The 21,723-nt window shown below is 35.8% G+C and overlaps 1 protein-coding gene and 1 long non-coding RNA gene across 6 annotated transcripts in view; one reads left to right on the top strand and one right to left on the bottom strand.

Moving 5' to 3' along the window:
* Positions 1-389: 389 nt before the first annotated feature.
* Positions 390-4,332, bottom strand: LOC128249506 (uncharacterized). Its single transcript, XR_008265621.2, has 2 exons — positions 1,937-4,332; positions 390-717 (listed from the first exon to the last, which is right to left on the bottom strand). It is a non-coding gene; the product is annotated as an uncharacterized LOC128249506 (long non-coding RNA).
* Positions 4,333-4,361: 29 nt separating this feature from the next.
* The window catches only part of LOC106878218 (lysosomal acid glucosylceramidase), a 73,847-nt gene continuing 56,485 nt past the window's right edge, over positions 4,362-21,723 (top strand). For 2 of the 5 annotated variants that reach the window (XR_016244450.1, XM_089363672.1), the window contains exons 1-2: positions 4,362-4,627; positions 5,937-6,193. Coding sequence is in view for 1 of the 5 variants with exons in the window: in XM_089363671.1 (XP_089219797.1) it covers positions 4,543-4,627 (85 nt within the window). In the remaining 4 variants the exon portion in view is untranslated. Of the gene's footprint in view, positions 4,628-5,417; positions 6,194-21,723 lie in introns of all 5 variants that reach the window. The other 3 variants (XR_016244449.1, XM_089363671.1, XM_089363673.1) reach the window with 2 other exon arrangements.

Genomic DNA, 21,723 nt, shown 5'->3' with positions numbered 1-21,723 from the left:
TCTAAGTAGGAAGGTAGATACTCACCCTTCAAAAAGATGTTCTTAACATAACAATTTTTTCAAAATTGATCAAAATATAACATATATCTATTTTTAGTCTGTCTTCATTTTGCTGAAATAACATTTTTTTTTGCCATGTGCACCTTATGTAAATTAATTTAAAAAACTATAAATATTTGTTTATCGTTGTGCAAACACTGCTTGGTTCAAATTGAATAAAATCATGAATCATGCAAAGTTATAAAGGAAATAAATGAAGGAGTCAAAGAAGTCTTTCCTCATCCTTGAGCAATTTTGCAATAAAAGGAAAAAAAAAAAGAAGATACTTCACCTCACTAGCTGAAGTATTGCAAGAAGATATGTCAGGTTATGCTTTTTTTTTTTTTTATCAAAGCAGAGTTGTGTTTTTGTACCAATGCTCTGCTTTTGTGTACATTCCACCAAACAATCCAGTTGTTGACATCAGACACCATTTTTTCATAGCCAGATGACAATGCTGCTCTCTGTCACACACATCAAAAACTTTAGAAATCTACAACTTCTTTTGTGTATATGATTGCTTTCACCTTCCATAGAATATCAAGAAGAATAAAGCCCTCACCCTGTCTGTTTGGAAGATCAAACTCTTTGATTTCAACATTTTTATCTTTAATACATCTCTCAAGTAAGTTATCGCTTATCCCAGTCTCAGAAGTCTTCTTTCCATCAAATGTACTTCTGAAAAGAATGTTGAACACAAAACTGGGTTAGTCCAATCAGCATTTGCAAACTTACGAGGGGAAGTCAAAAGTTATCCACACTTTCCCCATAACATCTCTTTATTATTGTCACACTGCCTTCTGCACATGTGTGCTTATAGTTGGTACTATTGTGGTCATGTGATCGAAGTTTGAGCCTGATCATGCCATTTTTCTTTCTGGCTTTACAGTGTAAGCATGGCTGCTCCACTAGCAATGTGCACCAAAGAAGAACAAAGAGCAGTGATTCAATTTCTCTGGAAAAGGGGTGTACAATCAACAGTACAAGATACAGTGCTTTGCTGGCCAACAAACTGAAGCCAGCAAATCACACCAAACACTGAAGCCTATTGTCAAAGAAAGTCTTGTTGTTGCATGACAATGCATGCCCATACACAGCTGCCCAGATTGTTGAAACCATTAATCAATTGGGTTTTGAAGTGATGGAACACCCTGCCTACAGCTCAGATCTTGCCCCTTCCAACTATCATATCTTTGGACTGCTCAAAAATAGTTTACAAGGTTGTCAATTTCCTACAGATGAAGATATGAAGGAAGCGGTATATAAATAGTTGCACGACCAACCAAAAACTTTCTTCTTGGAGGGAATATGCAAGCTTATGGACCATTGGACCAAGTGCATCGAAAAGGAAGGAGGCTATATAGAAAAATGACATACTTGTTTATTCCCTGCTTTTGTATAAACACATTGAGAAAACAAGAGTGTGTATAAGTTTTGACTCTCCCTTGTACAAAATGGGTCATTAAGAACAAAGATCTTCCCAACAAAATGAAACTCTTGGTTTATCAATCAAGCTTGATATATAGTTGTGAAAAATTGGCATTTTATCATCATGCTTTATAATTTATTGGTATAGATCATTTCATGATATCATTGTTAATTTGGGTACTTTTCAAAATATATTTTGGTTGACTCATTTGAGATTGATTGTTGAAAGTATATATTCTAGTGGCTTATAATAATAGAAAATTGTAGAGCTATGTGAATCATATTTTGTTTAACTATTAGGTTGTTCTGAAAATAATGGCCGCTCTAAGTGTTGTATTTAGGTGAATTTTGACATACTTAATAATTGATGTATGATCTTTAATAATTTTCTACTTATTTCAGATAGAAAGCATTCTTGAAGCATAAGCACCCTTAATTATGAACATGACAAAAAAGGACCTTCGCTTACTTTTCTTGCATGAGTTCAAGCTTGGACACAATGCCTCCCAAACTGCTGCCAATATCAACAGAGCATGGGGAGAGGGGTCCACAAGTAATCGCACAGTACGAAGGTGGTTTCAGAAATTCTGTAGTGGTGATGAGAGCCTTGAAGATGAAGAAGGTAGAGGACGGTCATGCAGTCTTGGCAATGAACAACTGAAAGCAATTGTTGAACAAAACCCATGTCAAAGTATCACAGAAATGTCTCAGGCACTTGGTATCGGTATTGCAATGGTCTCATGCAATCTGCAGAAGATTGATAAGGTGAAAAACTCAATAAATGGGTAGCACATGAACTCAATGAAAATCAAAAAGTTTGGCATTTTGTAGTGTGCTTGATGCTCTTTCTGCAAAACACCAACGATCCTTTTCTTGACCGAATAGTGGATCCTTTATGATAATCATAAACGATCAGGTCAATGGCTTGATCGTGATGAGTCCCCCAAAGCCAAAGTTGCATCAGCAAAAGATTATGGTGACTGTCTGGTGGTCTGCAATTGGTGTTGTCCATTGCAGCTTTCTGGAAGCCAATCAAGGCATTAAAGCAAAGGTTTACTGCAATCAACACGCTGAAATGCATAAAACACCATTTTGTATTCTTTGTATCTTAAATTAATATTTTGTTTTACTGGAGAGATTGGAAACCCAAACAAGGCTGGTTTAATCCATAATGGATCTAATGTATTGTTTGTGCTATTATTGTGGATTCTTTAGTTGTAGTGTTACCATTGTCATGGGATGCATGTTGTATTTCTGGTGTAAGATTATAATGGCATTTCTGTGTCACATTCACTGTCGTTGCAAGATGGTGGTGTTGTGTTTGTATCATTGTCAAAAATTGATGTTGTTGCTATACCAGTCATGATGTAAGATTAAGCTAGCTGTGTACATTACAGCAAAGCAAACTCACAAACATTTAACAATAGATTTTATTAAGGGAAGGCTAAGCATGTATCATGTGATCATGTGACCAACCAGGCTTTCAGATGTTACACATCGCTGGTCACAATATGCTTTTGCATTGTTTTAGCTTACAAATGAAGCAGAAATGTATCCTACTTGAAATGTCTTTAGAGCTCTGCTCTGGTCTGGTTTATGGGGAAAGGTGAGATGTGTTCTCTGTGGTGGTTTTGAACTTCTACTCTTAAATCTTTACAGGTACTGGTTATCACATGAATTGCAAGAGCATTTGAGATTATGTTCAATATCTCAAATATCAAGCTGATTGGTTAATATTTAGTTGTTCACATGAAAATGGTGTGGTTCAGTCATGACAGTGAACTGGTAATTTTGCAGTTGGGGTTCAAATCCCTACACTTGCATTTGCTAAATGTGGTATCTGTGAGTGGTCTAACTGGGTTTGTGAATTGTTTTTCTTTCTTTAACTCTTTAAGCATTCAGATTATTCTGCCAAATGTAATGCTTATATATTCTCACTTTGAATTACTCATGCATTATCTTGTAGCTTGGAAGTTTCAATGTTGTGATTATTATTTTTAGATTGGCATTGTAATGTAGGTTTGAGAGGCTGGATGTGGTTGGTTCAAACATAAAATAGGAAAACTATTTGAATGAGATAGGGCCAGTTAAAATGCTGAAGAGTTAATGTATTGTGTGTGTACTGTAGATATTGTGGAGGTGTTATCTGTATGCACTCCTAACACTTAATTTTCAGGTAAAAACCAACTGTTTTCAATTGAAAAACCCACATCATTTAACGTCTGCTTTCCATGCTGGCATGGATTGGACGGTTTGGCAGGAGTTGGCCAGGCAGGAGTGTGCACCAAACTTCTGTGTCTCTTTTGGCACAGTTTTTATAGATAGATGCCTTTCCTAACACAAATCACCCAGATGAGTGGACAATATGGAATGAGAAAATAGATTTTATTCATTTAGATAGTCTATACTACAGCTTATATATAAAGCACTTTTTATGAGAGATATAATACTTCATTGAGAAATTGGTTTATTGCATATCTCTGTTCTTTAACTCTATCTCTGATGTTAATTCTTAACTCCAGGAAATAAATTTTAATGAAATTTCTTTATGGATATTGAACTCCCGTTTGTTATGGCATTGTCCGCTTTGCTGTTCATCATTTATCTGACTTAGCAATTGTGATCAGTATTTTTTTTTTTTTATCATGCATCTAATGTAGAAACAACAAAATCAAAATCTCTTATTCATATACTTGGTATCTTCATCTTCTCTTTAACAGTTAATGAGTAACAGCATCAGCTACCATGACCAGTACTTCTAGTTAATTAATAATCATACAGTAATTATATCGTGATGATATACCCAGTTGACATCTAGCGATCGTTATTGGGGAGTTGTCACGGAAAAAATTCCTGCAAGTTTGTAGAACTCTTCATTTTGCAAGTAAACGATTACTTCCGCTTTGAGTTTCTGTCGGTCACACTTTCTATTTCGTATGTTTAATTGATCATTGTTTTGCCAATTGCTAAATAGATTTATTACGATGTTATCTTTCAAGTACAAGTGTTCCAGAAACTGTTTGGACTGAAGTTCATATGTAATGCGATTAGAGTTATAGTAAAGGAGGAAATTACATGAAAATGCAAATGATGGGCGAGTTACGAAGAGTACTTGTGACTTTGTTTATATTTCTTGGGGTGTTATTCTGGAAGTCTTACGGTAAGATCAGTTCTAATGTTATACGTTTTTAAAATCAATATTTAGTTTTAGAGAGTTAAATCTAGAACATTACTAGTTTATTTTTGTCTCATTAAATCATTCGATGATAATGTAAACAATGTATGTTGAATGTAAGACACCTGCTTATTTATTGAATTTATTTCTTCCTTGTAAAACATTTTCCTTATTTATTAATGTATTAGTCCTTTATCATATTTATTATTTCTTACGCATTGTTTTATTTACGTCGAAAATACACCAACTCTTCGTCACATCGGTTGCGTTTTCGTAGCTCAGTTTTATGAGTTTTATGATAAATTTATAACCACTGTTCAAATTGCAAAATATAAAGTTTCATTTTCTTAGCTGTTTGTAAAATCTTGAAGATCGAGACTGCGTAAATGCTATTAGCTACGCGCAGAGATTTTTTTGGTGTAACGTAACTAGTTTTCACTTTCTGATATCAGGCGGGGTTTTATTATTGACGACACTAAACTATGATTAACTTATAATTTGTTATTGTTTAAGATGGAATATAAATTCGAAGTACTAGGCAATCCTAGTACTTATTTTATTGACCCCGAAAGGATAGCAACACTTTTGTATAAGTGCGAGCCTTGGGTTCATGAGAAAGGATATGGTTTGTGAGATATTTCAAGCTAATTGCAAATTCGCAAAATGTCCAAGTTGTGGATGGATATTGTTGGTAATGTCATAAAATTGTTTTAGAAAAGTTTCTTCTTCTCTCTCTCTAAAACCTACTTATTGTTGAAGCAGTTGTCTTATATAGTTTTAGGGTATTGGTACTGATGCAGAGAAAAATAATTAAGTGGACAAAACCAGAACAGTTACAGACTGATATACGTTCAGAAGGGCTGTGTATGTTGCTGTTGAGTTTAGAGCAATCTGATTGTTTTCAGAAGCATTCATTCAGATACAGATAGACTATGTAAGAGAGACCATTGGAGAACTATGAAAGAGATCATTGGAGAAAGAAATGCTTCCTTCAAGTATCAGATGTTACAGAAATAAAATTGCATTGATAATTAACATTAATTTGACAAGCTATTAAATTTACTATGTCTATTTGATCACTTATTGTAAACCAGGGCCAAAATTTCATCAATCCTGCCAACCACCATGCACACAAACATTCTACATATTAAACAGGAGTATTTTCCTGCAAGGATTAGTGGTTTGTCTGTTTTCCTACTTATTACAACTTTGGTCTCCTTTAAGTTAACTTCATGGCCCTTTGATTCTAGGTTTTGCTTCCACGCCTAGAATTACAGTTTTAATTCTACTACAGATTCAGCTATAAGATCAAGGTCATCAGTATAGAGGAGCTCCCATAGGCAACCAATCGTAAGCCCTCTGTCATAGCCTGGAGGACTATGATGAAGAAGAAGAGGATGAAGAACTGAGCCCTGGTGAACTACCTGCATACTAAATTCATTGCTATGTTCATAGCTAACTCTTGCCTTATCAACAACATCTGTGTACATGGCTTGGATGGCTCTCACCTGCTATTCATTTATCCCTAACTTCTGCAACAAGGGTAAGCGGGTAAGTGACACTATGAAAGGTTTTTCTAGCAGTTTATTTTTCTAGTAAGGCAATTATTCCTGTAATTGCTTTACTATAAAGAGTGTATCAATAGTGCTTCTTCCTGACAGAAACCAAACTGCATCTCATCTGGGCTAACTCTTCCTAGTTAGTTGAGCAGTAACTTTTTCTGTCACTTTCATGATCCAGTCCATCAATATGATACTTCTGTAATTACTGCTATTTAAGGCGTCTCCTTTATCCTTGTAGCAGTTGATTATAATACTGCTATACCAGTTGTTGAGTATGATATCTTCCTGTATAATCTGATTGTGGAAACTACATTTTATGGGCTGAGATTCAAAACCGAATCTAAGAATTCTTGCTCACCTGATCTACCGCTAATTGGCTGACCAGGTGGAAAAATTTCTTTGTCCTGTCAAAAAGTGATGGCCTCCGATCTGGGCTGTGTCACGGAAAGTTCAGATGGACAACATTTGACCTAAATAGGTACAAGCCACTCTTGTAATGGTATATTCATCCTTCTAGCTAGAAGAGGCCATTATAAATACGAGTTCCCATAGACACATGCCACTTAGCCAGCATGAGCTAGCAGTGAACAGTCAGCACTGTGATGAGATGGTGACCACTGTGAGTAGAGCGACACGCAACAGTTAGTAGTTGCAGACCACAAAACAGACAAGAAAGAGAAACAATACAACATAGTTGAATGACAAATGCACACGCAGACACAAAATATGTCTTAGTACTATCTTGTCCCATCAACATTCTCTTTCCTCCATTTTTACTTCGCCAATTCAAAGTAGTTGGCTACTTTATGCAGCAGCATATTTGATTCAAGTATCCAACAAAGTAAATGCAACTGTGACCAAATAAATAATGTAAACTACATTCCTATTCTTTCTTCATTGTTTTCCTTTGATGCCAGTCCAACACGCCTTGCATCATCTGCTACACCCGTGAACTTACATTCATCCATCAACATCACACATTACGCTACATTATTTTCAGCATCTGTAAGTCTTAAAAATATTTTAGTAAAGAAAAATTAGTAATGATCAACTGAAAACTGACTGATATTCTAGTTAATAATTTGCTCATACTTTCTAGAATGGCACTATATTTTCTAAGTTTGAAAACTGGAGCAGTTGTACTCTTAATCTTCATCTGAATTGTATTCAACTATATTGAAGCTTCAATAATAAGTGATACCTTGACTGGACAAGTTTTGATTCTTAGTAACAGAGTGGCTCCATGTGACACAAATTTACCATTTAAAATAGAAAGGATCCAATTTCCACTGCATAATAATAAATCATAAATAAAGCATAAAGTCGACAACATTCAATAAAGTAGGAAGTTGTAAATATTGTAACAGAATGAGAACCTAAAATTCACACCTGAGTTATGCTTAGTATTTATTATATTGTTACTAACATTATATTATCCATGTATCTACTCTACAACAAGACACCTACTCCTGTCCCTCTATACTTCTAATCTCTCATTGACTGGCACAAAGTCCTACCCCTCACTTGTGCTCCTCCTTCCAGCTAAAGCGGTTTTGTCTTGCAAGTTACTTGGTGACCTTGTTGATGCTGGTATCGTGTAAAAAGCACTGGTGCTGGTGCCATGCAAAAGGCACCTAGTAACCTCCATAAAGTGGCTGGCATAGGAAGGGCATCCAACTATAGAAACTACGCCAAAAACTGACAACGGAACCTGGTGCAGCCTCCAGCTCCTGTGAACCCATCCAACCCATGCTAGCATGGAAAGCAGACATTAAATGATGATGATGATTATAGTTTATCTACATTCTAAGTCTTCAATAACCTCAAAAATGTTTAACATGATGAAACAATGAAGCTATAGTATGGCTGTGTGGTTAGAAGCTTGCTTCCAAACCATATGGTCTTGGGTTCAGTTGCACTCCACAGCACCTTGGGCAAGTATCTTCTGCTCTAGCTCCAGGCCAAACAGTCTTGTGGATTTAATAGGAGGAAATTGAAAGTAGTCCATCACATACAGGGAACAAAGTAATGGAAACACCTAGCATCATAGCATAATTTTGAAATATCTATAAAACCGTCAAAAGCTTGTTTATTTTTTATTTTTTATTTATTATTAGTGTTGCTTGATATGTTTTGCTAAAATTGCTGTTTCTTTTCAGATATGATCAGAAAAAGGTAATTAAAATTCATTAAAATGACAGATCTATCAGACTTAGAAAGAGGTCAAATTGTTGGTGCTCTTATGGCAGGTGCTAACGTAATGAAAACAGCCAAAATATTTGGTGTATCAAGAAGTACTGTCTCGAAAGTAATAACAGCCTTTGAGAAAGAGGGAAAAACCTCCTTGTCAAAATAAAACTCCGGAAGAAAACCCAAACTTTCAGATAGGGACCGCTGAACTCTTACGCAAATTGTTAGAAAGAATCACAAAAGTGCAGCTCCCAAAATTACTGCAGAGCTTAATGACCACCTCGAGAACTCAGTTTCCACAAAAACTGTTTGCTGGGAGCTGCACAAAGCCAGATTCATGAGAGGGCTGCAATCAGAAAACTACAACTTTAAAAAAAAACATTGCAAAGCGTTTAGAGTGGAGTAAAAAACCTACAGAATTGGTCCCTAAAGTAGTGGAAGAATGTTATTTTCTCAGATGAGTCATCCTTTACCTTATTTCCAACCACTGGCCGAGTATACGTGTGGAGACAGCCAGAAGAAGCATTTGACCTCGACTGCTTTCTTCCAACTGTTAAACATGAAGGAGGATCTGTGATGATCTGAGGTAGATATATCTTGGAAATCTGCCAGCCCAATGGTTTCCTTTCATGGCAGAATTATCTGATCAAATTCATCCTATGGTTGTGGAACTGTTTCCGGAGGGAAACACAATCTTTCAGGATGATAATGCACTAATTCACACAGCTAAAGTTGTTACTGAATGGCACAAGGAACATTCTAGTGAAGTTGAACAACTTATCTGGCCACCACAGTCCCCAGATCTTAATTTCTTTGAACATTTATGGTGCATTTTAGAAAAACAAGTAAGGAGTCGATATCCTCCACCATCATCACTGCAAGAACTGGAGACTGTTTTTGCTGAAGAATGGACAAAAATTCCTTTGGAAACAATTGAAACTTTGTACGAGTTCATATCTCGTAGAATTCAAGCTGTAATTACTGCCAAAGGTAGTCTCACCCCATTTAAAAATAAATTTGTTTGAAATTTTAAGGTGTTTCCACTATTTGTCCAACCCCTGTATATACACATACATATATACATACATACATATATATAAGAGTTACAGAATGGAGTATGGGAAATCCAGGCTACATAGTGAGACAGCAGTTATCTGAAGGACAGGAGGTTTGGCATCTGCAGCTGTATAGGTTTGTAGGGGATGCTGTGGATGAGCCTGTTATTTAGTGAAGAATCAGTGTTACATTCATTATTATAGTTGGTGCTAAGGTTATCAATTATTAAGGGGTTGAAGGTGGTGTTGTTGTGTTGTATGGTATGATAATTATTGTGTGCAGTGGTATCCTCTGTTATGGCAGAAGGTATATTTGGGTGTTGTGGTAAATTTAAGGGTCGGGTGTTGTGGTAAATTTAAGGGTCGGGTGTTAGAAATGGCACTGTAGTTGTAGTTATGAGGGTTTATTTTGTTATAGGAATCAGTTGGTGTATTTGGTTTATATGTTTGGAGTTGAGGGGTTATGTTGAATTAATTTACTAGGGTCGGGGTTAGCTGTTAGTGGATTTGAGAGTTTCCTGTTATGATGTCTCGGATAACTCCGGCAATGTTGGTGGTGGTGGAGTAGGATAATTTCATAGATTGGGGGGGGGGGGGGTTTAAATATTTTTCTAAGAGGGGTTCAATTTAGGGAAATGCTTTTCGAGTAGGGCGAAGAAGAGTTTGGACATTAAGGGCAAAGGGGGTGGGGTGGAACCATATGATGTCTCGGGTTCTAGTTCATTTAATCTGATTAGGCGGGGTTACCTGGGTGGAGATAGGGTTTTGGATATGTATGTTCATGTCTGTTTTGATAGGTTGTGTATATAGGATTAGAGGTTATCTGATAGGGGAGTTGTTTGTTAGGTTGATTTTCACTCCAATGTTTGGGTTGGGGGTTGGGAACTATTTTTTTTGCTCTGGATTTAGTTGAGAGAGGGATGTCCCACATGGGGATGTATTCAGTTGAATGTTTATATCTGGCACATTGTAGGGCACAGTTGTAGTATTCAGCATATTGATCGAATAAATCTTGATTAGCAGATAAATAGGAGATCCGGTAGGACACACTTTTTACAATAGATTTTAGGATGGAGGGTAGGGGTTGGAAGAGAAGTTCATGTAGTGCAGGTTTTCTCCATGTTTGTGGTATGGATAGGTTTGGTTTTGCAATCACTACTCTAGCTTCAAATACCATACAAAATCTAACAGTACATTGTTATCTCGACTTACGAATAAAGTAACACTCTTTACACTCTCAAATGGTCCATAATCACCCATGCCAAACTTTACAGCAGATATAATAATAAGTGTGATCTTTGCATAGCCGAGATCATGGCTATTTTGCAATCCATGAACGCAGCAGTATAATATTCACCTGCAAACATCAGGCACTAAATCTATTCTTGAAATACAAATAATTACAACCCTGCTCTTGTCTCCCCATAACTCTCATATTCTTTTTCCATTCATACACCCTCACTACCACTGTGTATTAAACCAACAATATTCTTTCTCCCTTTTTAATTCCTTAATCATCAATTACAATTTTCTCTCTGTATTTTTACTTACTACCCCAAATAATCTTTTCTCCCTATATTTCTACTCCCTACCCCTCCTAACCCCCGTCTGTAAACATACAAATACATATGCCTACATACACTTCACCACTTGATTGTTTTTTTTTTTTCTTGTACTAATTTACGCCTTTTGACCATAAAGCCACTAGCTGTGCTTAAACTCCCCACCCTACCCTGCTTTATTCATACTCTTCTACTCTTTTACTTGTTTCAGTCATTTGACTGCGGCCATGCTGGGGCACCGCCTTTTAGTCAAGCAAATCGACCCCAGGACTTATTCTTTGTTAGCCTAGTACTTATTCTATCGGTCTCTTTTTGCCGAACCGCTAAGTTATGGGGACGTAAACACACCAGCCTCGGTTGTCAAGTGAAGGTGGGGGGACAAACAGACACACAAACATATACACACATACACACACACACACACACACACACACACATATATATATATATACACACACACACATATATACAACGGGCTTCTTTCAGTTTCCGTCTACCAAATCCACTCACAAGGTTTTGGTCGGCCTGAGGCTATAGTAGAAGACACTTGCCCAAGGTGCCACACAGTGGGACTGAACCCAGAACCATGTGGTTGGGAAGCAAGCTACTTACCACACAGCCACTCCTACGCCTATTCATACATGCTTTCTTTTGTCCTCCACCATCAAAAATATTACCCCACCCTCTCCCTTCCAATTTCTTTTCTTTTCAAATGCTAATCTCACTATTGAATTCTGTGATTAAGCTAAAACTACTATATTACCTACCACCAACATGTCCAGTTCCTCCCATCTCTCACTCCTCTATATTTTATTTCATTTCATTTATTTATTTACTTTTCTTTCTCTTCTTTCTTCCCTTCTATTAGTTATTTCGCCCCTCATTTATATATCCCTCACAAACTGTGCCTTCCACACATTCTGATTGGATCTTTGCATCAACATGTACCTCCTTGCGACAATGTAGCCTTTAATCCAATCAAGATATCTTTGGCCCAAAGAGTAGCTGGCATTATACACCTCACTTGGATTTTACCACTTCTGAGGTTCCACTCGCTATGAAACATATGTAGCCCAGATTTCCTATACTCCATTCCGTAACACTTGTATTCTTTTTTGCACACTCGACAACCCTAGTTGCCTACCAAAGAATATAATACGGACTTTTTTCAGCTCATCATTCTTTGATAAAAGAAAAAAACATCTGCAACCTTCCATCTCAATAAACCACTATTGTTCCTGAAAGTTGTTTTTTCATATTCATTATGGATTGCTTGAAGCTAACTTTCTTCCTACAGCTCGATTCCTGGATTTTACACACACACACACACACACACACACACACACACACACACACACACACACACACACACACACACACACACATATCTTTGTGTTTGTCCCCATCACCACTTGACAACTGGTGTTGGTTTGTTTATGTTCATGTAACTTACTGATTCAGCAAAAAGAGTGATAGAATAAGTACCAGGTTTAAAAATAAGTATTGGGTGGGGGTTGATTTGTTTGACTGAACCCTTCAAGGCAGTGCCCCAGCATGGCCACAGTCCAAAGACTGAAACAAATAACATATAAAAAATAGTTGCTGTTATTAACAGTGAAATTGAAAACTTACACTTTTAAAAATGAATGATAAGTTTTAGTTTATTGGTATAATTTGTGCTTCACTCCTAAAAAAGGAAAGCTGAAATAAATTATTACTGTATCTGAATACACAAAACTTAAGGAATTCCTCTGAAATTATCTAGAAATTATTTAATGTTTTAGAATATGACAATTTATCTTTACTTTTTTATGTTATTGCTGTTCATCTCAAGTTGAACTCATTTACTCTAGTTAATTCTTTCAGAGTGTCTGCTAATTTTGTAGGATATAATAACTATGACATTTCATATTATTCTACACACTTCCAAGTTGTTAGATGCACTTGCTCTTTCTTTGATTTCACTTGGGAATTATCAAACAGTGTCAACTCGTGTCAGCATCAGAAGACTATTATTTTATTTTGTAAATTGTGAAATTATAGCATAGTAATTAAATATAAGTTTCAGTTTTTGGCACAAGGCCATCAGGGGCTAAATTGATTAAATTGGCTCCCAGTACTCAACTAGTACTTGTTTTGTCTACCCCAAAAGTGTGACAGGCAAAGTCAATCCTGGCGGCATTTGAACCCAGAATGTAAAGACAGGAAATGCTGCTAAGCATTTTGCCTGGTATGTTAACAATTCTGCCAGCTTGCTGCATTTAGTATTTAGATATTAAGTTAGGGTCAACATATTTAATGTAATCAGCACTAAAAATCTAATTAGAAATATATATATGGTAAGGGAAAGACAAAATTAGCTCAATGAACGATAATCATTTCAGGAAATATGCTAGACAGCTCTGGACATGTTTGGGTCTTAGTAGATCTCTTTAACAATGCCTGGCCTATGCCATACTAGTCAAAGTAATGATGAAAGAATCATTAAGCGGATTACATAATATTGCAGATAAGATAAGTCTGTCTCGAGTCTACACATCCATTAGGCTGGAGCTTATCTTGATTTCTGTAGTGTTTCTATGGTTTATAGAATGATTGAAAGTATAAGACATACCCTTTGAACCAGAGACCAGTCTGTTGCAAGGCTATAACATATCACTGATACTCATTTTCAGCTGAATGGACTGAAGCAATGTGAATGAAGTGCATTGCTCAAGGACACATGTCACCTGGTTTGAAGATCGAACCCACACCTAAGTGGATTGTTAGCCAAACAACCAAATCACTATGCCATGGAACTTTACTTGTACATGAATAGACATAAAAAAAAATGAACATATTTTAATAAACAAATTGCTAAAATTAATTAGTCATTAGGTTGTATCAAATTTAAGGGTTTGAAGCATTTATAATGTAAAAGGATACTTGCAAAATATCATCATCATCATCTAAGAGTCAACTGCAGCTGTGATCAGTCTAAATTTTTTTCTTATTAATTATAGTTAAGGACAGGTGTTACTCCTGCCAGATGACAATCCGGCCCTTCTCATCTGAGCCTATTGGTCTTATTCCCTCAACTACTAGCAGATGAATGGCTAAGCTATCCTGAATGAAGTTTGACTTTCAGGTACAGATTTTAGCTATATTTCTCTGCCAAATTAGTTCTTTAATATTCAAGATTAGATTTGGGAAGAAAACTTTGCTAAATTAGTGTCATTTAATAAGTACAACCATAAATAGTGTTGCTTTGAGGTGAGATTTGCAGAATTAGAGAAATTATTATGACAAATAATAATGGAATTGGATGGTGACAGAGAGTCATGAGAATCCACAAAAGCAGGGCAACCAAAGAAGAAGAGTTAGCTCTTGCTTCATAATGTTCTGAGTAATATAAACCTTTCATTTCATAAGTCCCAAGTTACTGTTAGTTGAAAAAATTGGGAATGTGTATCATATAAGATGCCTGGATGAAGGGAAAATGTGACACACAGGACAGACAAAGGGTTAAAAAGTTCTTGTTCACCCCAATTTCCCTTAATGAAAAGAGTAATTAATTAATTTTCTCAGTTGCAATAGCTGGATCTCCCTTAATGATTAAGACAAAAATATTGTAAAGAATATTTTGTTTTTGTATTTGTTTTGCAAGATACTTAATGGGAACTTGTATTTGAAACAGATTTTGTTGTATCTTGAGAGGGTCATTATACCAATGATAAACACATGCACTGGTTTTATTTTATTTATTATTAATCAGTTAATGATTCAATTGTTTGAAACTGATTGATTGATTAACCAAATGATTATTCAAACAATTGATTAGTTCACTATTTGATGAATAATAAAGAAGTAAAATATAACCAGTGTGTGTGTGTTAATATGAAATAAAATTAATTAAAAAAGATAATAAAACTTTTTTGCCAATAAAACCTTAAGGCTTTCCTTTAGAAAATTTGGGATAAATGCTTACTGAAATTTCTGATTTGTTAAAAAGAAAAAGTAACAAGTAAAAATATAGTTTCTGAAAGGTTGAAAGGTTAAAAGAACATCTCTTTGTTTAGACATTTGAAACCTAAATTGTTTTAACTGTTTGTCAACATTTTGGTACTAAGCTTTTGATAAGTAAAATATCAGCTACAAATAGTTTTCTTTGTTCTTGAATAACCTTACACCCAGACTAAAGTTCAAAAAGGATAAAATGAACATATATTTCAGACGCAAGATGGTAGTTGAAAACTTAGGCTTAGTTTTGATATAGCTGTTCCCAGCCTATTTCTATCATGACACATTTTAGCAAACCCTCTATCTTTAAAAAAATATTTTTAACATAAGAAATGGTGTGGCTGTGTGGTAAGGAGTTTGCTTTCCAACCACATGGTTCAGGGTTCAGTCCTACTCCATGACATCTTGGACAAGTGTCTTCTACTATAGTCACATGCCGACCAAAACTTTATGAGTGGGGTAGACAGCAACTGAAAGAAGCCTGCCTCATGCTCATATATATATATATATATATATATGTTCAACTAAAGAGATTGATAGAATAAGTACCAGGCTTAAAAAAAATACTGAAGGCAATTCATTTAACTAAAAATTCTTCAAGGCAATGCTCTAGCATGGCCACAGTCTAATGACTGAAACAAGTAAAAGATAAAAGACACATACACGCATGCACACACATCAGCACCACCACCACTACCACCATCATCATCATCTATAACATTTCCATTTTCACTTTTTCATTTTCACATGAGATGGACAGAATTCATTGGGGCAGACTTCTCTATGGCCGAATGCCCTTCCTGTTGCCAATCCTCACCTACTTCTAAGTAAGGTAATATTTTCCCATTGCCAGACATGTTTTCAAGGAAGATTGCAAATAGAATACACTGCATATATGATTGAGACGCCCATTTACAACTATCATGCAATGCTCAGACAAGAAGACATACACACAACTTATACAACAGACTTCTTTCTGTTTATCAAATTCACTCACAATGCTTTATACAGTTTGGGGCTGTAGTAGAAGACACTTGCCCAAAGTGCCATGCAGTGGGACTGAACCTAGAACCATGTGGTTGGGAAGCAAATTTCTGAACCACACATCCATGCCTATGTATTTGAGATGAAAATGATGAGATTAGAGAAATAACTGAAGGACCGGTGGCATGTATGTGAACAACAAAGATGAATAGGGGTAAAGTAAATGACATAGAAGATAAATTCTTGAAGTTGTCTCTTTGTCCTGAGAGTATAGACCAATAGCTTGACAGCTGTTGGTACCAACTCCTCCAAAATTGATATGCCATTAACAAACAGAGAGTTTGATTATCTGAAAACAGGATGTGACAAGGCTGACCCTTTGAATCACAGGTACAACTTACTTTTGCTAGCTGAGTGGACTGGTACAACATGAAATAAAGTGTCTTGCTTAAGGACGCACTGCACCACCAAATATCGAACTCATGATCTTGTGACCATGAGCTGAGTACCCTAACCACTAAGCTACACACCTTCTAATGTAGTCATAGATAGCCTTGAAAAGACAAAACAACTACAGCTGGAATCTCTTTCGTGGACGGTTTTCTTAATCAAGGTTAATACGAATCGAATGAACAACAGTCTACTTTACTCTCTCTTTCAACAAAACCCTTTGTCATTTATTTCCTTGAATGATTTTTGTCATTCATAAATTTGTTCATTTTCAATCTGAAGTAAATATTTTTACACTTGGTTGTCACTCCTACAGTTAATCACTCATTTATGAACAAGGAATTTAAATTTGTCCATGACCAGACAAGCTTAGACATGCAGAATAATGTGTCACTTGTAAATGTGAACACATTCCATAATCTCACACATATATATATACATATGCATATTAATTCACACACACACACACACACACACACACACTTTATTTGTTACATGTATATCCTTATCTGTTGTTAGGTCCCTATTTCACACTATAATTTTCCACTTTAATGAAATCCCTTAATTCCCAATACTAGCATTTCAGCATACACCACATTACAATGAACAACAAACACTTTCATAATGACAACCATGATTAACTCTGCCTCATTATCACTTCTTGTCAGTTTCATTAGCTGAATTTTATGTTAACATGCAGCCTACCTCTTTATTTTATGTCTTCTAAAATTCACATACACACTCATATACACATTACAAGGCAGTTTTATTATTTATAACACTGATTCGAACATGGCCAAATATCAATAATTTTTATACTTATTCTATGTATACCATAACTATGCACTTCAGACACAATAAATAAGGCTCCTGCTTAAGCTACTGTACTCAAGAAACTATAAGTAGCATTATATATGTGTCTGTGCAACTTTCAAGTGGGTTTGGATGAATCTTTATGCTCCAGTCTGACAGATTGTAGCATGAGTCGAACAACATTCAAGTTGTTTTACACTTCTCAGGAAACCCCTAAGAAATACATTGTAATCTTTGAAGTAGCTGTCTATAATTTATTATTAATACTACAACACTGTCTTTGTATATCATTTGAGTGCAAATATGGTTCTGATAAGTTACAGTTAAAAGGACTGGAATTTTGATAAATAATTCCTATGTTAACTGGGTTTTTTTTTGTTAGAAGTTTTCTTTTTTTAAATCTTTTTTAAAGTAATACCCAATATTGAGTTCATCTCTAAAACTCGTCTAGACATGACATGATTTGCAGTTGGAAATTTTCTTATCTAGAATATCTGGTCACTGTCATATTTAATGACATTTGGAGCCTATAGCTAGGTATTGTTCCTTAATTTTTTTTTAATGATGAGAGATAGTTGCTGTCAGAAAATCAGTATTCCAGTTTTGTGTCCTTGCTCAAAAATGATGAAAGAACAAGTGGGTCTATAATGCTCATGGTTTTCTGAGGGGCATTTAAAAATGTCATACAAATTTACCTGCTGGGTATCAGTGATGTAGTTTACAGACAATGCAAAAGTTTGTTTTATATCTCCTTGACAGCGACAAACTGGCTTTTGGTTGAAGATCTTAAAGAAAACACACACATGCACACACACTCTCTCTCTTTTCTCTCTCTCTCTCTCTCTCTCTCTCTCTCTCTCTCTCTCTTTTCTCTCTCTCTCTCTCACACACACACACAGTAACAATGAATGGCTTACAGTGTTTATTTTAGTCTCAGATTAGAATTAGATGAATTTCAACATTGATTCAATATAAAAGGAAAATGGCCAAGTGGATATGGTATTATGACCAACTCATAAGCTTTGAATTCAAATTCATTCTAGTTATTTTCTTAAGTTCTTGGTGGGACACTTATAACATGAGTTATAACATGTAGAATTATCAAGAATGTTACCTGTAAGGAGAGTGGTACACTACCAGGTGTGTTTTGGGGTGGGATTTATAATGCCAAGAAATCACTGCTAAGCAGTGGATAACATATTTACTTATTACATGACGAAATAAGTTTTAACTTTGTTTGAAACCCTAGTTCTATTTTGAAATCAAGAATTTTAGTTTTCTTGACTGTTTATTATTTTAGTAAAATAAAAATCCTTCTTCGACATGGCCTGTAGGTTATGGCCATGCTGGAGCAGGCATTATAATCTGTATTACCATACTGTGAATGGATTTCAATCAAATATTAAAATTCAGGGAAGGAAAACTAATTCAATTCTGGTTTACTTCAATAATTTATCTTCAGTGTGTTGTTGAAATATTGTGAAGGCTTCATTTCTTTAGAATCATATCTGACAGTGATTTCTTTTTGCCTTTTAGACAGGATTCATTTGAATGTCATTGGCATTGGTATGGTTGAAACTTGTTTCCCAACCATGTTGGTCCAATCTCGCTGCATGGCAATTTGAGCTAGTGTCTTCTATCTTAACCCTGAACCAACCGAAGCTGTGCAAGTAGATTTGGTACACAGAAACTAAATGAAGCCAGTCCTATATATATCATCATCGTCATCTAATGTCTGTCTTCCATGCTGGCATGGGTTGGACGGTTCGACAGGAGCTAGTATGGCTAGAGACTGGACCTGGGCCCATTGTCTGTCCTGGCATGGTTTCTACTGCTGGATGCCTTTCCTAACACTGACCTTTTTAACAGAGTGTACTGGATGTCTTTTTATGTGGCATCAGCACCAATATCAATTCTGTTGTGGTAGACAGGCCTTCTTGAGTACCAGATATCTTGGTCCTTTGTCATCTCCTTTGTAGGGCTCAAATGACAAAGGACTGATATGTGTGAGTGTGTGTGAGAGAGAGAGAGAGAGTGTGTGTGTGTGTCTTTATGTTCATGCTTGTCCCCTCACTGCTTGACAAACAGTATTCGTTTAGTTATGTTCCTGTAACTTAGTGGTTCAGCAAAAGATATTGATAGAATAAATACCAGACTTAAAAATAAGTATCGGGAGTGTGATTTATTTGACCAAACCCTTCAAGGCAGTGTCCCAGCATGGATGCAGTCCAATGACTGAAACAAGTAAAAGTTAAAAGTTACCCACAGATAAAATGTTGCAAGATAATAAATGATTTCATGATGGATTTAGGAGTTTTCTCACTGCCTTCTGAGTTACAATTAAAGGGTACGTCTGATGATAACTCACTACACCTGTCATGTATTAGAAATTTACAAACCAAGGGATCAACACTTCATTTGCTTGATTGTATAGCATCTATTTTATTGAATTATTTAATAAATGTTTTAAAATATACTAGTGAATATTTGAAATCTGGGTTAAATTCATTTTTAGTTAAGAGAAGGAAGTATTATGTTTAGACATTTAAAGAATGTTTAATCTTTACCCGTGCGGGTGACACGTAAAAGCACCCACTACACTCTCTGAGTGGTTGGCGTTACGAAGGGCATCCAGCTGTAGAAACTCTGCGAAATTAGATTGGAGCCTGGTGTAGCCATCCGGTTGCACCAGTCCTCAGTCAAATCATCCAACCCATGCTAGCATGGAAAGCGGACGTTAAACGATGATGATGATGATGATGATGATTCACATTTGGCTGAATCAGCAAAGCATTGATCTCCCAGTCAAAGGCCTGCTTATGTTGTCGCATTGTTGTTGTAGTATATCTGCACAATAGAGCACTAATCTGGCTTGCTAATCAGCTATAAAATAGGTGTCCTAAAACTGTTAGCAATCACTAGCATGATTATAAGCCAGTAGGCTGTAACCATATTGGAGCATATAGTGAATGGATTGCAATTAAACATTGAGATTCAGGGCAAGGAAAGTAAATTCACAACCAACTGCAGTAATACCACAACCAGAACCACCTCCAGCTCATAGCATGGTGTTAAGTTCTTAGAAATAGAGTGGCCTAGTTATCTAGGGAGAGTTCAGTGTTGTTTAATGATGAAATAATACCTGTGATATTAACATGATTCTCATGTCATATAAAATTCTAATTTTAAAATTATTTGACCTTAAAGCTATTTAAGATATTTTGATGACAGCAATAATACTAAAATCCAAAGTACACAATTTATTTGGAAATTTTGAACACTATCTTGCTTATTGCTTCTGTTTAATTGTTTAGAATTTTATGATAAGCAAATGTATAATTTCAGTGCAGTTAAAGTGTTGGATCAAGTTTTGCTACAACTATTGTGTTGTGTCTTCATAGCTGAAATATTTGTCATTCTGTTTGTAATTAGTTGTAGGAAGAGCATATAACTGTACCAATGGCTTTCCTTGGCAATCCATATATAAATACTTATTGTTTTGTTATCCTTGTAAAAACCATTTGAAACATTATGCAAGTAGTGGAAAGGAATTACTTTACCAAGAATATAAAAATTCGTTATTGGACAAATATTATTACTTGGGGTTGAGATGTGGTGGTCACCTTGATCAATTTCTGTATTCTTACATTATGGACATGTTTCTTATCCCTTTGGAGACATTTTGTTGTTGCTTAGCTCCAGACAAGTTCTGAACCAGCAAACATATGTACAAACATAATCCAGTCAAGGTCATCCTGTCCTGCTCTTAGGAATTGACTATCTAAGACTACATTATTTAATGTGTCACATGAAGACACATAACCTAGTGGTTAGGGTGTTGCATTCATGATCACAAGATTGTGGTTCCAACTCCTAGACTGGGTGGTGCATTGAGTTCTTGAGCAAAATATTTCAGTTCACATTGCTCTGCAATCACTTTGACACTGGATGTGTGGTACACTGTGCACCTCTGTTCAGACAACATTGATTTGGTGGAGGGAATGAGCTAATGTGCAGCATGAACATTTGATTATTATAAACAAATCATTTGTGCAGGTCATTCGACAAAAGTTGAACATTCATACATTGTCTTCAATGGGAGAGTCCATCATATTAATTAATGTATAAGTCTATTAAGTCAGGGATAAAAAGTGGTGAAAGGAAAAGAAAAGAGAAAAAAAACTCCTCCACTAAATTGGGGAGTGGGTATTTGAGAGGGGGAGAGGTGATAGTTCTATACCAAGTGTGGAGAGGCTAGAGTGTGATAGAAGAACAAGCGCAGATGTCTTGTAACAGAGATACAAGGCTAAACCTCACTCTGCCTGCATTAAAGTAAATGTACTCAGACAAATTCTGAAGTTTGGTCTTCTATTGAAAATTTACAAAAACTTATAGACGTATTGAAAATCAGTTTAACCCTTTCGTTACTGTATTTATTTTGAGATGCTCTGTGTTTCTTTCAATTA

Source organism: Octopus bimaculoides, chromosome 15 (assembly GCF_046866305.1).
Source record: "Octopus bimaculoides isolate indiv1 chromosome 15, ASM4686630v1, whole genome shotgun sequence".
NCBI lineage: Eukaryota > Metazoa > Mollusca > Cephalopoda > Octopoda > Octopodidae > Octopus > Octopus bimaculoides.
Note: the sequence above shows the minus strand (reverse complement) of the source record. Positions and strands in the feature narration are given on the sequence as shown.